The 19,036-nt window shown below is 40.8% G+C and overlaps 1 protein-coding gene across 1 annotated transcript in view; it reads left to right on the forward strand.

Annotated features, from left to right (window-relative positions):
• Positions 1-346: 346 nt before the first annotated feature.
• LOC139310385 (aldehyde dehydrogenase family 3 member B1-like) overlaps positions 347-19,036 on the forward strand; it is a 50,377-nt gene continuing 31,687 nt past the window's right edge. The window contains exon 1 of the mRNA XM_070934545.1: positions 347-578. Within this exon, the coding sequence (XP_070790646.1) occupies positions 347-578 (232 nt within the window). The remainder of the gene's footprint in view (positions 579-19,036) is intronic.

Raw genomic sequence — 19,036 nt, forward strand, 5'->3', positions numbered from 1 at the left:
ATATAAATCAAATTTAAAAAAATATAAATAAATAAAATTAAAATGTTAAAATCCGATTTAAAAACCCCAAATCCCCCAAATTAAAATGCATGGCAGATCAGGGAATTTGCTGAAAGAGCCATGTCTTTAGGTCGGCGTGGAAGGTGCGGAGGTCGGGGGCCATCTGGAGCCCAGTGGGTAAACCATTCCAGAGGGTTGGTATGACCACAGAGAACGCCCTCATCCTAGGGGCCGCCAGCCGACACTGTCTGGCCGATAGGACCTGGAGGAGGGCAGTCCTATGTGAGTGCCCTGGGCGGTGGGAGGCTGGTAGGAGGTAGTCCTGCAAGTACCCTGGGCCCATGCCATGAAGGGCTTTATAGGTGAGCACCAGCACCTTGAAGCGGATCCAGAGGACCACCGGCAACCAGGGCAGCTCGCGCAACAATGGTGTTATATGGGAGTAACGGGAAGCACTTATAACTACCTGCGCAGCCGCATTCTGGACCAGTTGGAGCCTCCGGGTGCACCCCAAGGGCAGCCCCATGTAGAGGGCATTGCAGTAATCCAGCCGAGAAATAATGAGACCATGAGTGACCGTACGAGGGCATCCCTGTCGAGGAAAGGGCGCAACTAATTATACCTTAGTTTTAGTTTGATTTGTTTTCGTTATTGTTGTAGAAGTGTTATTGTATTACGATATATATTATTGCAGTGATTTGATTACAATTCATCAACATAAATAGTAACAGGGCTATTAGATTTATGAATCCACTAGATGGCAGCAAAGAGGCAGAGAATAACTAAACACATTGTCCTGTTGCATAGATCTTGAAGCCTAGGTAGTAAATCTCATATATCCTCTTAATCTTAATCTTATCTGTCTAAATAAATCCAGATATTTCCTTTATGTTAAACTGCCAGATAATTTGAGATTTCCCACTTTTCTCTATTACACGAAGGAAAAAAACAAGCTCTTTCTCTGCTATGTTGTGCTATCAAGTGGGAGTCTGATTGAGTCCCTATCTTGAATATACGGTGCTTGGGTTGAATGTAGAGTCTATTTTAGGTACTTGTTATTGCCAGTTTGAGCCAGTTCATCAAAGAGGACAGCATCTTATGCTTGATCATTTTTTAATTGATTGATATTTTTTTTTTTAGAACTTGGGAAGTTTTTGTTTTGTACGCAAGTAGTTAGTTAATGTTTGCAGGATTGGCAGATAATAAAAAGGTAGGCATTTTCTATGCCCCTAAACTAGAACGTGGTTTGTGTAGCCCTTGGTTTGCCTGGGCTGTATTCAGAAAGAGGAACCGTCCTGAGCCACATATAAAGCATATAATATAGTTAGTGTATATTCCTTTGTTTTTTATATTTTTTTTCAATCTTGTGGGACCACATTACTAGCTGTCCAGGGCTGCATATGGCTGTGTGCCACGGGCACACCTCCTCAAGAATGTTTCCAAGTGTGACTAAATGGGAAATTACACAGGAATTGGTTATCCAGTAATAGCTTTCATGAGAATTACGATGGACACGTATATGCCTCATATGATGGCATTGTGCTTAATTTGTTTCTGTATTTCTCCAAGAGGAAAACAAGTTTTTTTAAAACCATTATCTTTGAAATTGAGAAGAGGGACTTCTGTTCTTTATCATGCTTTGCCCTTTTGGATACACACACTTATAGTAGTATGTCACATAGGCAAATTAATGGGAATGAAAAAGCTCTCCATGACTGGTTTAATCTATAGCTGGAAAATCTTTGATTGCCAAAGGACACAGCTAGACATTGTATCTAGGAGATCGTCTTCAAAAAATCTTAGAGGATATGGATCATCTGTGTACCATTTTCACCCAAGATTTAAGCCTGATGTGTTGAGGTGACCTTTAACCAGCTTTATCTGGTATGCCATTTATAGCTTTGCTCAGACTAGGATGCTTCGGCCTACAAGGATGGGCTTCTGTAATTAATACACTCTGCAAGAGGCAACCTTTGGAGATAATCCTAAAGCTATAGCTGGGTACAAATCAGGGGTGAAATCCAGCAGGTTCTGACAGGTTCTGGAGAACCGGTAGCGGAAACTTTGAGCAGTTCACAGAACCGGTAGCGGAAATTTTGTGTAGTTCAGAGAATTGGTAAATATCATCTCTGCCTGGCCCCAGAGTGGGGTGGGAATGGAGATTTTGTAATATTCTTCCTCTGGAGCGGGGTGGGAATGGAGATTTTGTAGTATCCTTCCCCTGCCATGCCCACCAAGACACACCACGCCCACCAGGCCACATTCACAGAACTGGTAGTAAAAAAATTGGATTTCACCACTGGTACAAATGATAGTAACTAGAAGATGAATGATTCTCAGCTGTGGCCAAAACGAAGTACGGACTTCAATTCCAAGAATTGAATTCTTATTATAAGAATTGAATTCTTATGCATGCATAAGCACACCAACATGCCTACCGTCCCTGTCCTACTGTCCCTATTTATTCGTATCCATTTCCTGTATTCGTTATCATGTTTATACGTATAACTGTTATCTTATACATGCTTGACAAATAAATAAATAAATAAATAAATTCCCCAGTCAGCATGCAGTCTGGGGGATTCTGGGAGTTGAAGTCCACACATCTTAAAGTTGCCAAGGTTGAGAAACACTGAACTGGATTGTTTGTGGGATATCTCCACACACTTCTTTTAAAGCTATTGCATCAGTTACCAATAGGCTTCAAGGAACAATTCAAGGTACAGATTATTACTTTTGAAGCCCTCCATGAAGCAGCATTGAAATACATCAGGTAGCACCTTGCCCGAACTGAACCAGCCTGTCTGATTTAGTCACTAAGAGAGGCCCAGTTGAGAATCGTCCTTCTTTGCAAGACACATGGAATGTCAATAAAACAGATATTCTCTAGGCCAGTGTTTCTCAACCTTGGTAGCTTGAAGATGGGTGGACTTCAACTCCCAGAAGCTGGCTGGCGGATTCTGGGCGTTGAAGTCCACCCATCTTCAAGCTTCCAAGGTTGAGAAACACTGCTCTAGGCAGTCCTATTTTATGGAATTCTCCCTCTTTGGAGGCATAGATGGCTAAAACTTCCTTTATTTGGGAAAGCAAATGGGGACAATCAGTGCTCTTCCTTGGCCAAAGTTCAACAGCATCAAGGAATTGGAAAGGAATATGATTCAATTAGTTTTGTATTTTTATGTAACTTTTTCTGTTGTCCAAAAGCCAGAGCAGGATTAAATTTAAGTTTTTATTAAAGATTAATAAAAATAGTAATAATAAACACGTATATTTTTTTCTTCCCTCTTTGCCTTTGGAGGAGACTATATTCATACAGTATATTATGAGACAGCAGCTACTACCCAGGAGCAGGGGTGAAATTCAAAATTTTTCCCTACTGGTTCTGTGGGCGTGGCTTGGTGGGTATGGCAGGGGAAGGATATTGCAAAATCTCCATTCCCATCCCACTCTGGGGCCAGCTAGAGGTGGTATTTGCCGGTTCTCTGAACTACTCAAAATTTCCACTACCGGTTCTCCAGAACCTGTTAGAACCTGCTGGATTTCACCCCTGCTCAGTAGTGTTATGTCTCTCCTATGCGACATTTGTTGCTGTTGCTAGCTGAATTGGCATTGTGCCATAGAACGTTCATCGACATTTTATCGGTTTGTGATGTATTGGTATCGTCAGTAAATGATGTTAAATGTGAAACCAAAGCAGTTTCATTTTAATAGTGGCAAATGGACAAAGAAGAACCAGGGGATAAATACCACATTTATGAAGATGAAAGAAATAACACATAATGAAAAAATAAAACTATTAAGGCTTGATCTTAACTCATTAAATTAAATTAAAGTAATCTTCCCTAAGAATGTGCATGAATGAATGTGTATTATGCCGGCCTTGTAGGGTAAAACTAGATAGGAATCACAAGCAGATGAGCTCATTCTACTTTATTGTAATGCTGCATTGAAAGAATCTTGTAAGCATGAAAATACAACCCCCCCAAATCTCTTTTACTGACAGAAAGTAGGGAGAGTTTTTTTCTGAATCTATTGCCCTGCCCACTAACAGAATAACAGAATAACAGAGTTGGAAGGGACCCTAGAGATCTCCTAGTCCCGTGATGGCGAACCTGTGGCATGTGAGCCATATTGGTGGGCACTTGAGCATTACCCTAGCTCAGCTTCAGCATGCATGCATGCACTGGCCAGCTGATTTTTGGGCCTTCTGGGCCCACTGGAAGTTGGCAAATGGGCTGTTTCCAGCCTCCCGAGGGCCTCCGGGGTGTGTGGGGAAGCCTCTGGAGCCTGGGGAGGGTGAAATACAGGGCTACCAGGTCCACCGTGCCATCACATGCCAAAAGCGGGGGGAGCACGGGGTGGTGGTGTCGCACGTGCATGTGTGGGGGGCAGGGCGCATAGAACTATGGGTGTGGGCATGTACACGCGTGACCACCCGCACTCCCCCCGCTTTTGGCATGCGATGGCAAAAAGGTTAGCCATCACTGTTCTAGTTGCAGGGGTGTCAAACTGGCGGCCCAAGGGCCGGATGTGTCATGTGCAGGCCACACCCACCCCAGCTTCGCAAAGGGGAAAAACATCACAAAACATCATGTGACGGCAACGTGACACAGCAAGTTTGACACCTGTGTTCTAGTCCAATTTGCTGCTCAAGCAGGAAACCTTATACCATTCCAGACAAATTGTTGTCCAATCTCTTCTTAAAAACCTCCAGTACTGAATAATTTTTATTTATGTGACATCTTCGTTATATAAGTAGAGCTTGAGAATATTAGAGAATAGTTTTTCTGTGTATGAATACATATGTTGGATTAGAACTGTTCAGTACTTTAATTATACCAAATGGTAGGGCAGAAACAGTCAGGAAGATAGGAACCCAGCTATAATACTTCGTAAATTATGGTGTATGTCTACATGTGACGAATAAACCCAGCTACTTAATCTTCTTATTCATTTCGTAGCGTTACATCCTGCATTTTTTCCCTTGGAACTCAAGACAATGTACTTATTATCCTGTGTTCCAATTTTACCTCAATAATAACAAGCCTGTGAGGTAGGCTGGGGTATAAGACAGAATTCGCTTGAAAAATCATCCCATGATTTTCCATGGTTGTATGGGTTTGAATCTGGGTGCCACCAGCCTCATCTGAACAAATCACATTACACCATGGCTTTGCTAACAAACCACAATTAAGTACATCCAAGATTGCTCTCACCACTAAGCAGGATAAAGCAGCTGGGTTATGGAGCAAAGTGGCTTGTGGGATGAACAGCTAAGGTGACCTCAGCTGATTTTTAAAAGGCTAAGCAGGTCAGATCCAATGGATGTCTGGATGAGAGATCCTCAGGAAATCCCAGGAGTCTTGGCTAGATTGGAAAACGTTAAAAAGGCTGAAAAAAGCAACGACAAATTACTTTTTGCAGTTGAGGAAAGCAACAGGCTATCTCAGCACAAGAACAACACAACTGGTCTTCAGGAGTCAGAGCAGACTTGGCTTTTCCTCCATTGTCTTTCATCCCAACCTGTCCAGAGGAGGGGGTTCTCTGTACCTCAAGCAAAGCTCTTTGGCCCAGTTTGCAAACCTAACTATGCTTTATAGCTGTGGGAAGTCCTCTAAGTAATGTCTTGATATGGTCAGACAGCTACTGTGGTCCCTTATAAGTCCTTCAGCATCAGCTTTTGGAGGGGTGGTCAAGATTTAGCGGTGTTCTTGTGCTGACTTCAGTGGGAAGCTGTGTGCAAAAAAGTGATGTCCCGTTCTGCCTTCTCTCTCTCTTTCTTTCCCTCCCTCCATCCTCCATCTCATTATAGGCACTGCCCAACTCACAACTCACAATGTAATAGCTTCTGGTGAGTGATTCAGGGTGCTGGTTATCAGCTAGCATTCTGGCAACTAGTCCAGTTCATGGAGCAGAGGCATCACATAGGCCAGGGGTTGGCAACCTTAAACACTCAAAGAGCCACAAAGGTCCTAACCGGAAGTTGCCCGTTCAATTCTGGAGCCGACCGGAAGTCCAGTTCCCCCACCATAGAGTCTCCTCCTAGCACGGTGTCCTTTTTCCTATGCTGACCAGAGGTCTGGTCCCCCCCCACCATAGAGTCTCCTCCTAGCGCAGCGTCCTTTTTCCTCTACCTGTTCTAACCGAAAGCCCTATCAATTGTGGAGCCGACCGGGACGAAGGAGCCGCAGCAGAGGGATGAAAGAGCCACATGTGGCTCCAGAGCCACAGGTTGCTGACCCCTGATGTAGGCATATCAAGATGTGCCCATTGTGAGTCTTCTAGTCCAACACCTTGCTGAAGGCAGAAGACCTTATACCAGAAAAATGCTTGATCAATCTTTTCTCCAAGGATGGAGCACCCACAACTCTTGGGGCAAGCTATTCCATTGATTAATTGTTCTCTCTATAGGGAACTGTCTTCTTATTTCCAGGTTGGATCTTTCTTTCATCAGCTTCCTATCAGGTGCAAAAGACCAGGATCACACGTGAAGTTCCAATTAAAATGATTTATTACTACTCATGCCTATGCACAGGAATCTACTCAACTAACTGTTAGTACTGTTCTAGATACTAGATAAGGATCAATGGAATTTAAAGTGGGTTGGAGTTAGTCCCTTTGTGGCTACATAAAGATTTTAGGCTGATTCCTGTTTTGACTCTACTCCCATGTTCTGCTACCCCTTCTCCTACACTTCCAACTACTGCTTTTGGTTCTATCTTCAGGGGACAAATTTATTTTCTTTGAAGAATAAATCGACCCTGTCTTCTTTGTGACAGCCCCTCAAGTACCACAAGATAGTTATCATGTCACCCCCCCCAAACCTTCTTTTCATTAGGCTAGACATTATCTAATTCCCTTAACCATTCATTGTACAATTTAGCCTCCAGACCCCTTATCCCCTTTGTTGTTCTTCTCTGCGATCTTTCTAGAATGTCAGCATATTTTTTATATCGCAATGACCAGAACTGGATGCAGTATGCCAAGTGTGATCTCACCACTACTATCATTTCTCACAAACTGGTGGCTCAGTATTAGACTGCGGCAGAGACTGAGACGGGGGTGAAATGTAAAATTTGTTACTACCGGTTCTGTGGGCATGACTTGGTGGTGGTGGTGGGGGTTTAATGTGACTGGGTGGGTGTGGCCAACTTTTTTTTTTTTAACTTTTCAAAGCATTTTTTCTAATGCTTTGAAAAGCCTCTGCCGATCAGGCAACTCAGCTGAGATCATCAGAGAGGCTTTTAAAAAATACCTCTCTGCCGATCAGGCATCTCAGCTGGGATCGTCAGAGACTTTTCAAAGCATTTTTTTTACCACCTCTTTGGCCAAGAGGTTGCAGAAAAAAATGCTTTGAAAAGCCTCTGATGATCCCAGCTGAACTGCGTGATCATCAGAGGCTTTTTTTTTTACTTTTAAAAGCATTTTTTCGTCAGAAAAGGTTGTAGAAAAAATGCTTTTAAAAGTAAAAAAAAAAGAGAAGCCTCTGATGATCGTGCGGCTCAGCTGGGCATGGTGGGGGGGGGCCGCCCCCATCGCTACTGGATCGGGTGATCCGGTCCAAACCGGGAGCATTTCACCCCTGGACTGAGGTATGTGTGTGTGTGTGTGTGTGTGTGTATGTGCATACATACACACACACAATTTTATTATTATTTTTATAAATAGAATGGAGAATATATTTAATACCCCTTCTATTTTCCTGACAATAACAACCCTGAGAAGAGGGTTTGGCTGAGAGACAATGCCTGACCCAAGGTCACCCAGTCAGCTTTCATACCTAAGGCAAGACTAGAACTCACCATCTCCTGGTTTCTAGCCTCGTGCCTTAACCACTAGACCAAACTGGCTCATAAACTGCATTAAGCTAAAACGTGGATACATGGATGGATGTGGGTATTTTTTTATGCATTTGATCATTCATTACCTGACCATTTATGACACTCTAATCAGAACACGTTTGAATAATTTATAGGTCCCGCAGAACAGTAAGTGTGTTATATAAACAAGACAAGTATAAGCTGAAAAACTAAACCATGTCTCTTGGCATGACACACTACCTCAGGGAAGCATTTCACCAACTTTTTCAGTCCTAAAGACTCCCTGGAAGAGGCAGGTCTTATGGTTTGTGGGAGTGGGGCCAGCATTATTTCAAGTTGTACACTCATTGCTATTAAGTAGTCATTTATAGTTGCAGGGAGAGGCATGATTATGGGCTTTGGAGTATTCATTTTATAAATGTTCTAACATAAAAGGGAGTCTTGGAAAATTTGCCTATTAAAGTCTGCCATGCTGGGTAGACCCCCATTTATCAGGAGGTTGAATTCCTCACCACTGATGGTCTCTAACTTCCCACTTGGGACCCACAAGCCATTTGTGCCTATACAGATGATGCGAGAGTTCAGCTTTGCAACTTTCTTTAGCTTGTTCCTTTGTTAAATATCACGTGGAACAGGTAATCTGGTAAATATCAAAAAGATCAAAAAGATCCCTAAGATCACTCAGAGTAACCAAGACATGTTATGGTAATTTGTTTTAACAAAGTTCAAACTACCAGTCTCTACCAGCTACAGGAATTGAATATACAAATAGATAAACAAATAAATAGCAGTTATTTATTTATGTCTATCTCACTTTGTTATTTTTAATAAATAATTCAAGGCAGTGAACATACCTAATACTCCTTCTTCCTCCTACTTTTTCTCCTAAAGTGGGATTAGAAGTCATAGTCTCCTAGTTTCTAGCCTGGTATCTTAACTACTAGACCAAACTGGTTCTCTGGTTTAAATAAAACAGGACTTGATATGGTGTATGAACCGAGGATTCGGGCATAGAAAATACAGGGGGACATCCAGATGCTGTGTTCTAAACTGAAGCAATTCTCCTCCTTGTTGAGCTATCTGTGCTGTTCTGGCCAAATGCCCCCTTTCCTAGAGTGAAGTAAAACATTGTTATACTGATCGATATATCTATCAATTACCCCATTTTTGCTCCCAGGTAGATAGTAGCAATGTATTACAGTTTTTAATGTCCACAGGAAGATTGTTTAGGTAAATTCCATTTTGTTCTCTTTTCCCATCACCTGACTTCTCACTTGCATGCTTGACAATAGCCAAAGAGACAATACTTTCTACACTGCATTCCACTATTTAAAATGCATTCCAGTAGGGTAAGATATGTGTACAATATATAATACACATGACAAATTAGATTGATTATATCTTTGCCAAGTTATAAATGGCAGCAATAACCATCAATTATTTCCATGATGATATGGAAATCTTCTGATACAATCATAGAAATGATTGCTAAAAGATCATCCACATCCCATCTACATTAGTGATGACTGTGCTTAATGTGCCCTTTAACCCTTCCCACCTGACTTAATAAAATATTTTAGGTAGTTCTAATTTTAAAAGGCAATGGTAAAGCAAATAGATAGCCTTCAACATGGTCAACTGTCCAGAATCACTTTGGATAATGAGTTGGGCAGCATATAAAAAACATAGTTTTAGCTTCAGAAATCCGTTTGACTACAGTAGTAAAAGAAATTAAGTTTATGAGACTGCAGAAAAGAAAATTTAGCTAAAGGTTTTACAACACACGCACTTATTAAAGCAGAGGTAGACTTTGATTTACACCCATTTGTTTCAATGACAGTTCAAAGTTACAGCAGCCTTGGAAAAAGGCACTTGCAACCTGTATTCACACTTATGACCCAATATTGCATCACCCTTGTAGTCACATGATCACAGTTTGGGTGCTTGACAACTGGCCTGCATTTACCACTTGATGCAGCATCCTGCGGGGACATGATTCTGATTTGAAACCTTTGTTTATCAATTTCTAGCAAAACACACTCATTAAGCAACCTGGGTTCAGTTAATGATACTGTGATTTACTTACTGACATGGCAATTTGCTTCACAACATCCATAAAAATTGTCATAAAATTGAGTCTAAGTTGACTTATGACTGCAATGACTTACAATGGAGATTCCAATTCCAGTTGTGGTTGTAAATCAAGGAGTACCCATTTCCGCTGCATTCAATTTAGGTTTTTCTTAACTCGTCCAACTCTCACTTCCGTATAATAAAGAGGATATCGGTATCAGTGGTGGATTCCTCCCGGTTTGGCCCGGTTCCGCCGAGCCGGTAGTGGTGACGATATGACATCACCGAACCGGTTGTGCCCCCCTGCCCCTCCCGCATTATTCTTACCTTTTATTTGGCCCCACTCCCAATCTATTGCTGCCTCCTGAGTCCCAGCTGATGACTAGAAGGAAAAAAACTGTTTAAACTCTTGCCATGGGGCTTCAAAGAGCCGCCCTACAGCTGATCAGTGTTAAAAGGCAGTGTGGTGGTAGACCAGTGCTTCCAAAAACAAATGAGTAGACCAGTGCCTGCAAAAATAAATCAGTAGACCGGTGCCTTCAAAAACAAATGAGTAGACCGGTATAGCTCTGCAAGCAGTTAAAAGCCTGGTAGACCAGTACCTCTGCTAAATCCTAAATAATTGTCACATGACCATTAAACCATGCCCACAAAATAAGCCATGCCCACAGAACTGGTAGTAAAAAAATTTAGAACGCAGCCGTGATCAGTATATATATTTTTTATACACAGCCATATTGCTTCATTCAATCAACATTAATTCTTAGAAGTGAGCTACATGCTATCCATTGCCTTTCTTACTTTCTTACTTTCTTACTTATTCCTTTTAGTCTCATGCACACTTTACTTCCATCAGATACTGTTGTTATTACATTCAGTAATTAAACTTCATATTCATGCAAAACGATTCATAATTCAAGCTTGATTGTACTTTTCTCTAAATATATAAACGTGATTATGTTTTCTTTCTCAAATTGAAACATTTCTCAGGGACTGGCTGAAGAAAAATCTGATCTGCACATCCCCTTCAGAGCACACGGTAATACTATTTATTTCAAGTGTTGTACGTTGTCAACTGTTGTACACTCTGCATTTTCACTGGCTTTTTAAAATCTTATCCATATTTTGGCTTTCTTTGACTAATTCTTTGCAATTATTTTTTCCTCTATATGCACATCATAGAATAGCTCTCTCTCATCCTCATTTTGACAGTAATTATTTTTACATGAGTTTTTTTACCTATAGCCATGCTTTCACTTCAATTCACTAAGCATCCTTTCCTATTTCCCATTAGCATAGTTACACAAATTTCTGCAACATAATTATGCACAGTCTTTTCCAAGAAGCTTCCATATCCTCTTTCCTCATGGCCATTTTCTAGTCATTCTGCTGGGAGATTAATCTGTTTTCTATTGCTTTCCCACCCCCACCCCCACCCCTACTTGCTCTGTCTGTAATGCTCTATTTTTGCTCTATTTTCCTTCATTTCTTCCCTCTTCTTCCTTGTCCACTTTTTCCCAAATTTGCTTTTGATACTATCAACTATTTTTTTAAAAATATTTAGAACCTCTCTTCACTCTTATATCCTTCACAAATTTGCTCATTTTGTGAAGGATATAAGAGTGCTTAGTCATGCTTTCAAATTTGGATTCCTTCCTTTTCCTTTTTATACCAAACAGGCTCATACTTAAACCCCATGTCTGAAACAAACATCTTTCTAATCAGATATTCACCAAAGAATTCCCATTCTCACACTTATATTCATTCTGAAGGGTTAATTACTTTTTTGTATTTTCTTATCTCATTGTACATATCTGTTCACGTCAGTAGCAGAATAACTTCCCACAGAATGTTTACACAAAATGTTGCACCATTTTCCCCAATTTTTTTTCTCAGTTCTTCCATCAACATTATCTACTGAAGTGTAACATGTAGCTGTCACCAACTATGAATTCACGTGCATCCAAATAATCTAAATGATATCCACATGTCATAATTTATGACATATTTTAGCCCTTTCGTCAGCTTCCACCTGTATTCCCCCAGAAAATCAGACTACCATTCAGATTTGTTACATTTTCCCTCTCTCTTAGATTCATAGATCAGCAAGTTCCTTCCTTCCTTCCTTCCTTCCTTCCTTCCTTCCTTCCTTCCTTCCTTCCTTCCTTCCTTCCTTCTTCATTCCATTCCATTCCATTCCATACCATTCCAAAATTGGATCATGCTTTAAAAAATAGGAAGGAAATAAAAATGCTACTCCCAGGGAGCAATTGGAATAGTTTCTTCTTGATGAATTTGAAAATGAGGCTTGTTAAAGTTTTGAAGAAATTTAAGGTAAGGATCAATAATCATCTGAATGAATTATAAACCAAGATTTTTTTAAGCAAATAGAACTTAAATTGCCTATGGAGATTCTCAGTCATCCAGATCATGTTTGTCCCAAAGGTGCTTTTTTCACCCTTGAAAAAATACATTTGTGAGCATATCCATGGGATGTACTTAACATTCTAGACCTGAAGAAGGACTCAAAGAATTTGGACCCTGGACAAAAGGAATTGATGGGAAGCTAGAAATGAAGAGAGACTGAAGCGTCTGGGTATGCTTTGGTCTTGAGAAAAGATTATGATCCAAGGCAGAGATGCCTAACTTTGGCTGTGAAAGCTTTGGCTAAGTCCCTCAGAGAAACCCAGAATTCTTTTCAAATTGTAATGTTTCATATAACAGAAGCAGAAAGTGATTAAATACTTGATGAAGGATAATCATATTAACTGTTTAATGTTAATTAAATATTTAATGTGATTGGTTTAATTAAATAGAATCTAAATTAAATTAAACAAAATTTAACTTTTGCCCTGGTGTCATCTGCCAAACTTTCAAAATCTCTTCGCAGACGGTCCCGGGGCTGTGAGATGTGTGCGTGTTTGCTCACACACATTAAGACCGAGAAGGAGGAGAAGACTTGGCTGAACTTTTCTGCCTCTCTCGCTTCTGACACTGGCCAGGAAGAGGCTTGCCTGCCTGGCCGGGAAACTGCATAGCCACATTCCCCATTCTCGCAGCCAGTGTAGCCATACAGCTTCCCAGCCAGGCGGGTGAGCAATCCTCAGCTGGCATTCAGAGGCAAGCAGAAAGCTCCGGAAAATGCGAGAAGTGGTGCTGGAGGACAGGGATGAGAGAGGAAGCTAGCTAGCTAGGCTGTGAGTGCCATGTACGATGGAGCCACGGTGCTGCCGGTGAAGCTAGCTGGGCAAGCTGGGGGATGGTGGTGGGGCAGCTAGCTAGGCCGCCGCCAGTGCCGCCACCATCAGAGCCACGCCGGCGGCTTACCCAGCCAGGCAAACCCAAAGACAGTGTGGGGGACAGCTAGCTAGGCCGCAGCCAGCGCCACCGGCTGGGATGGAGCCGCACTGGTGGCAAAGCCAGCTAGGCGAGCTCCAGGGATGGGGGGGGGGGTGGCAAGCTCCGAGGATAATGTGGGGGCTAGCATGACTCACAGGCTTACCTATAGGCAGGAGAAGGCAGATCAAGGCCACTCAGTTGGGGCGCAGCAGGCACACACCGCGTCAGAAGGCAGGTTAGGCAACTGCAACTTAGAGCAGAGACTGTGCACATGCGCAAGCAAGGACCACACACAGTGAGGAGTGATTGGGTGGGTGGGGCAGGGCCGGGGCCAACTAGAGATATTTGCCAGTTTGGCGAACCTGTCCAAATTTCCGCTACCGGTTCACCTGAACCTGTCCAAACCGGCTGAATACCACCTCTGGCCTATGGTCCAGAAAAAGTTGTGTACCCCTGATTTAACTGGAAGAATTGCCTATTCTGCTATACTTGCTTCTGTAATGGTTTTGCTTCCTTAGTTATCCCTTTGAGGTAGACAAGAAGCAGAATCAGGAGTATCAATCTTATCTTTACTATAAGGTTACATTAAACAGAATCTTGCAAGACTGTATTTTCCCCTTCCTTTCTCTTTAGTGTCTGAAAAACTAGGAAGAGCCTCTTCTAAAACACTTCCTGTGCTTCTCCCCCAGTTGAGGACTGAGTTCCCTCTTATCAGACCGTTTAGTCAGTTGCAGATTCTCCTCCTATCTCCCAAGTTGCTGGAAGTTGGGTAGCATATAAATGATAGTTATTGTTATCCTATCAACTCATACTTCATCCTTGAAGTATGGTTCTTTGCATAGGGAGTACAATAATGTCCTTGTTATGCGGAGGAAAGAGATAAGAGTTGGAAAACACTTGGGTCAATTAAGGATTTTGAAAATGCTTGATCATTTTAATTACAAGGAAGCAGCTGGGTTTCCTAGCTTCCAGACTGAATCATACTCAACAATTGCTAAAATTTCCTTCTTACCTGAGTCATGTTTCAGAGTCAGTATTTTAGAATGTCCTTGTGACATCGGTCTTTCTAGTCTGTTTGCCCATTTTGTTTAGTCTTACCTATGGAAAGAAATTACGTTTCCTTTCCAGATGAACTCAAAAATTTTCATGACAGATGATGATTGGGTTTCAGAACTCATGTTCTCACCGAGATGTCAACCTAAGTTGTCACTGAGCATCTGAAGAAAAGAGGTTTACTGTATTTGGAACAATAATAGCTTAGTTTATTGTATTTGGAACAAAGTAGCCTAATTTAACAGAATCAGAGAATGTAAGAGATTTTGGAGAACATCATTCTAAATCAATTTCCTGTCCCCTAGCAGAATCCATTGCTGCAGCATCCCTGACATATGGCTACCCAGCTTCTGCATAAACATTTCCAGTAAAAGTGAGTCTCTTCCTAAGGCAGTGTGCTTCATTATAGAACAGCTCTTGCTTCCTAATTTAGGGCATTTCTCCTGATGTCCTAACAAAATCTACTTTTTTTGTAATGTAGGTATTGTGTAGTGGGCTTCAGTAGGCAAGCAGCAGACCAGCATAGCTACAACAACATTTGACTCAAAACTGGAACTAAGGAAACCAGGCAAATGCCTGTAATTTATACTCTAGGCCCACAGAGTCTTAACCAATCATAGTACTTGAAAAAGCCCGCCCAAATATGAATGTTCTAAGTTTCCCTACAAAACAGTTGGAGTTAACAGTTAGGGTCATCTGTAAGTTAGTTTCACTTTAGCAGAGCTTAACACCAGGGGTGAAATGCTCCCGGTTTGGACCGGATCGCCTGATCCGGTAGCGATGGCTGTGGGCGGTTTGGAGAACCGCTAGCAAAAATCCCTGCCCTCTCCCCATGCCCAGGTGAGCTGCGCAATCATCAGAGGCTTTTTCTTTTAATTTTTAAAAGCATTTTTTCTACAACATCTTCGGTCGAAAAAATGCTTTTAAAAGTAAAAAAAAAAAGCCTCTGATGATCGTGTGGTTTAGCTGGGATCGTCAGAGGCTTTTAAAAGCATTTTTTTTCTACAACCTCTTCGGCCAAAGAGGTTGTAGAAAAAAATGGTTTTAAAAGTTAAAAAAAAAAAAGTTGGCCACGCCCACTCAGTCACATTACCCCCCCGCCGCCACACCCACAGAACCGGTAGTAACAAATTTTACATTTCACCACTGCTTAACACAAGTATATTTATTCAATACATAACAGTAGGGTCATTGTATTGTGACCAGTCTTCTTTTATTTGGTAGACCTCTGAACAATTCAATCCAATATTCTACAGGAATATATCCTTTATCCTTTAGATCAGTGGTCCCCAACCTTTTTATCGCCGCGGACCAATCAGCCTTTGATAATTTTACCGTGGCCCACTGAGCGCGCGCAGGGGTGGGGGCTTTGGGCCACACGTGCGTACCTGCGCGGGGCTCTCTTCCCTGGAGCCTTTGCGCACGGCCCAGGAGCTTTTGCGCACGGCCCAGGAGCTTTTGCGCACGGCCCAGGAGCCTTTGCGCTGCAGCGTTCATGTCCCCCGGCTGCTGCGCGGCCCGGTGCCAGGTACTCCATGGCCCGGCACCGGTCCGCGGACCGGGGGTTGGGGACCACTGCTTTAGATACTGGAAGAGAGCTTCCAGGTAGCCCTGCAGTTTTCTCTTCTTCAGATGAAAAATATCCAATACCTGCATGCATTCTGCCAGAGTAACAATCTGCCTTTTTATCATGTGCCACCTCTTCCAACTTAATATCCTTACAATGAATACATATGGTAATTTCTTTTCTAGATTTCTTTCTTGATAAGCAGCAATATTATTTTCCCTGAGATTAATAATCTTTTCCTTTTGTAGCTGCTTTCTTCCCCCATTCTCTTCCTTAGCTTCTTCCATTCTGTGCAAACTCATTTCTACTCAGGGCTGTCTCACCACTACTGTTGCCAGATTTGTTTATTTATTTATATATTCAGTTTTGATGCCACCCACTCCAGCCTCTAATTGAGCAACTCACAACGATACAAGTAACATACAAATGACAAAATACAAAAATTTGATAATAGTAATAACAGCAACCAGGACAAGTTTAAATATAATTACAAAACTAAATGGTTCTTGTTCAGATTTCTTAGTTTCAGTATCTCCACATTCAGGATTCTCCTCTTTCTAAACATGGGAAAGGTCTTGTAATTTCAGCACCTGGCTGCCCAGCTGTGATGATTGAAATTACAACACTTTTGTTCTCTTTTTTATGTCCTTGTTTTGTAGTAGTCTGCTCAGCCGTCTCTGTGAACATTCTGCATTCTTTGCTGCTTCTGCCACAGCTTTTTATTAGCTTTGTTCCTCCAAGAATCCTATCTAGAGCTTCAACTATGCCCACCTCAGCTTTCCCTACTCCTCTCCATAATATACCTTTATCCCAGCTGCAGTCCTTGTGTTCAAATGAGCAACAGTTCTTTTGGCCAGATCTATTTGTTGTTGCATTTGTTATGTGGTAAGGAAAAAAGTCTATATATCAGGACCTATGGCATCCCTTCCTATCAAAAATGGTACAAACTAATGTCCCAACAGGTTTGTTTCAGACAACATTCTCTTTCCTCTCTTCTCCACTAAGTTTGAAAGATTTTTGCCTCTTAATTTTTCTATTATTAAGTTGAGGAAATTGAGCTATTCTTAATAAACCCAGATGGTTCAAAAACTGTCACAAAATTTTTATTTATAGCTTTAGTTTATAGAAAATGTTTGGTCCCTTCAATGAATAATGGAAATCGTATCATCTAATCTGATGATATGCTGTATTTTAAATTGTGTGACTTGTTCTTGGAGCATAAATAAACAGAGAATACTATTACATATAATTTATGGACATACTTTTTTTCCTTATCAGTTTGAAATTTATAGCACCCAAGGAGTTGCCTGTGTCTACCATTATCAGAAGTTTTTGTACTAATAACCCCAAGTTCTCTTAATTTATCGTTTAGTGCTTCACTGTTATGATAAAGAGATTACATCAAGCTATTAAATCTTTGGCTTTGTATTTTATGACATTTTATTTGGTGGGAGTTTTTTTTAAAAAACTAGCCACTAGTTTCCTAAAATTAGCCTTCACATTATTATTATTTGTTGTTGTAATGAAAACATTTTTTTCTGTAAACTATTTCTTCAGAAAATTCTATTAAGGTCAAAAGGCTTTTCTCTTTTTGTGTAGAGCTCTTTCAGATAATACTGAATATATATTTTATTTACCTTAATTTTGAAATATAGCTTTTCAGTTCAATAGAATTGATTAATCATCTCCACTGTTCTGATTTATATATATATGTATGTATGGTTCTCTATCTTTCATCTTTACTTTTAGTTCATGGAATAACTAAAAATAAAATCAATCCAACTTTGTTAATTCTATCTTGTTCTGCACATTGTTTAATCTAATCTAATCTAAACCATTTATGATTATGATTTTTTTTAACCTTGTACCAATAGCGTACTCACTTTTAGGTAAGACTTTTCTTTTTGTGGATGCAAAGATCTGAAGCAATGTTTAAGGACATCATGTGAAGTGGTTTGTTGTTGTTTTTATAAAATCATTATAGCTGTCAGCCAGATATGTTTACATTGCATTGGGGAAAGTTTCTCCTTTTGTAGCTCTCAAAAGGGTGTGGAGGTTTTTCCAAGGCATATGTAAGATAAAAGACTTTAGGAGTTACAGTTTGTTTTAATTGAATCATAAATTACAACATATCCCTTTAATTCTTTTTTAAATCAATCTGAAACCTCACCTTTTTAAAAAAAGTAATAATAATACCCTGAACCTGTTTCATTCCCTTAAAATTTGTACTAAGTTGTTTTTGAGTTTCTTATCATTTTGCGGTTCCTTTTTTAATAGTTCTTTTTAAAGTTAATAACAGTCTGATGCCTTTCACACAGTTCCCTTCTATTGAATATTCTGTCACTCACATTTCTTTATGAAGGCTGTTTATTCATCCTCCAAAATATAGCAGTTGTTTCTCTTTGAGGCCCTATTCTTTCAGACTTCTAAATACAGGACAAACATGTCTCATCAGTCTAGTTTTTGTACCATATCCCCATGATATTGCTTTCATCTCATCTATATCTGAGGCAGCCTTAAATTGTCTTTAACTATTCTAGTATTAAAGGCATGTTTTCCCTTGAAGCCTACAGCCATTGGAAATTTGAAAGCATGATGTGCTGCCCATGCTATTGGCAGTGCAATTCCAGATGATCAAACTTCTGCAGGTAAATAGGGAACACAGTGTAACTCTCTCTCCAATTAGTCTCTGCCAGTGGTGAAATCCAATTTTTTTTTACTACTGGTTCTGTGGTGTGGCTTGGTTGGTGTGGCAAGGGAAGGATACTGCAAAATCTCCCTTCCCTCCCCACTCCTGGGGGAAGGATATTGCAAAATCTCCATTCCCACCCCACTCTGGGGCCAGCCAGAGGTGGTATTTGCTGGTTCTCCGAACTACTCAAAATTTCCGCTACCGCTTCTCCAGAACCTGTTGGATTTCACCCCTGGTCTTTGCTCTATCAATCTGTACAGACTAAGTTTTGACAGACTAAGTTTTAAACTCTGTCATGAGAAAGGGACTTTCGAATAAAGTAAGGAAGACGCCTTGACAGAAATATGCGAGAACTATTATGGAGGCAATGGACATTTTAGCCTTCCTGAGGAGTTGATTATTATCTTACCTTCAGCCATGAAAACTAAGTTCCAGCTACAATCTAAGAACAGAGAAAAAGTAAAATATAAATCATTTCTTTCCTGGCATTCT

Source organism: Pituophis catenifer, unplaced genomic scaffold, assembly GCF_029215685.1.
Source record: "Pituophis catenifer annectens isolate HBS135680 unplaced genomic scaffold, rPitCat1.0.hap2 SCAF_1, whole genome shotgun sequence".
NCBI classification, from domain to species: Eukaryota; Metazoa; Chordata; class Lepidosauria; order Squamata; family Colubridae; genus Pituophis; species Pituophis catenifer.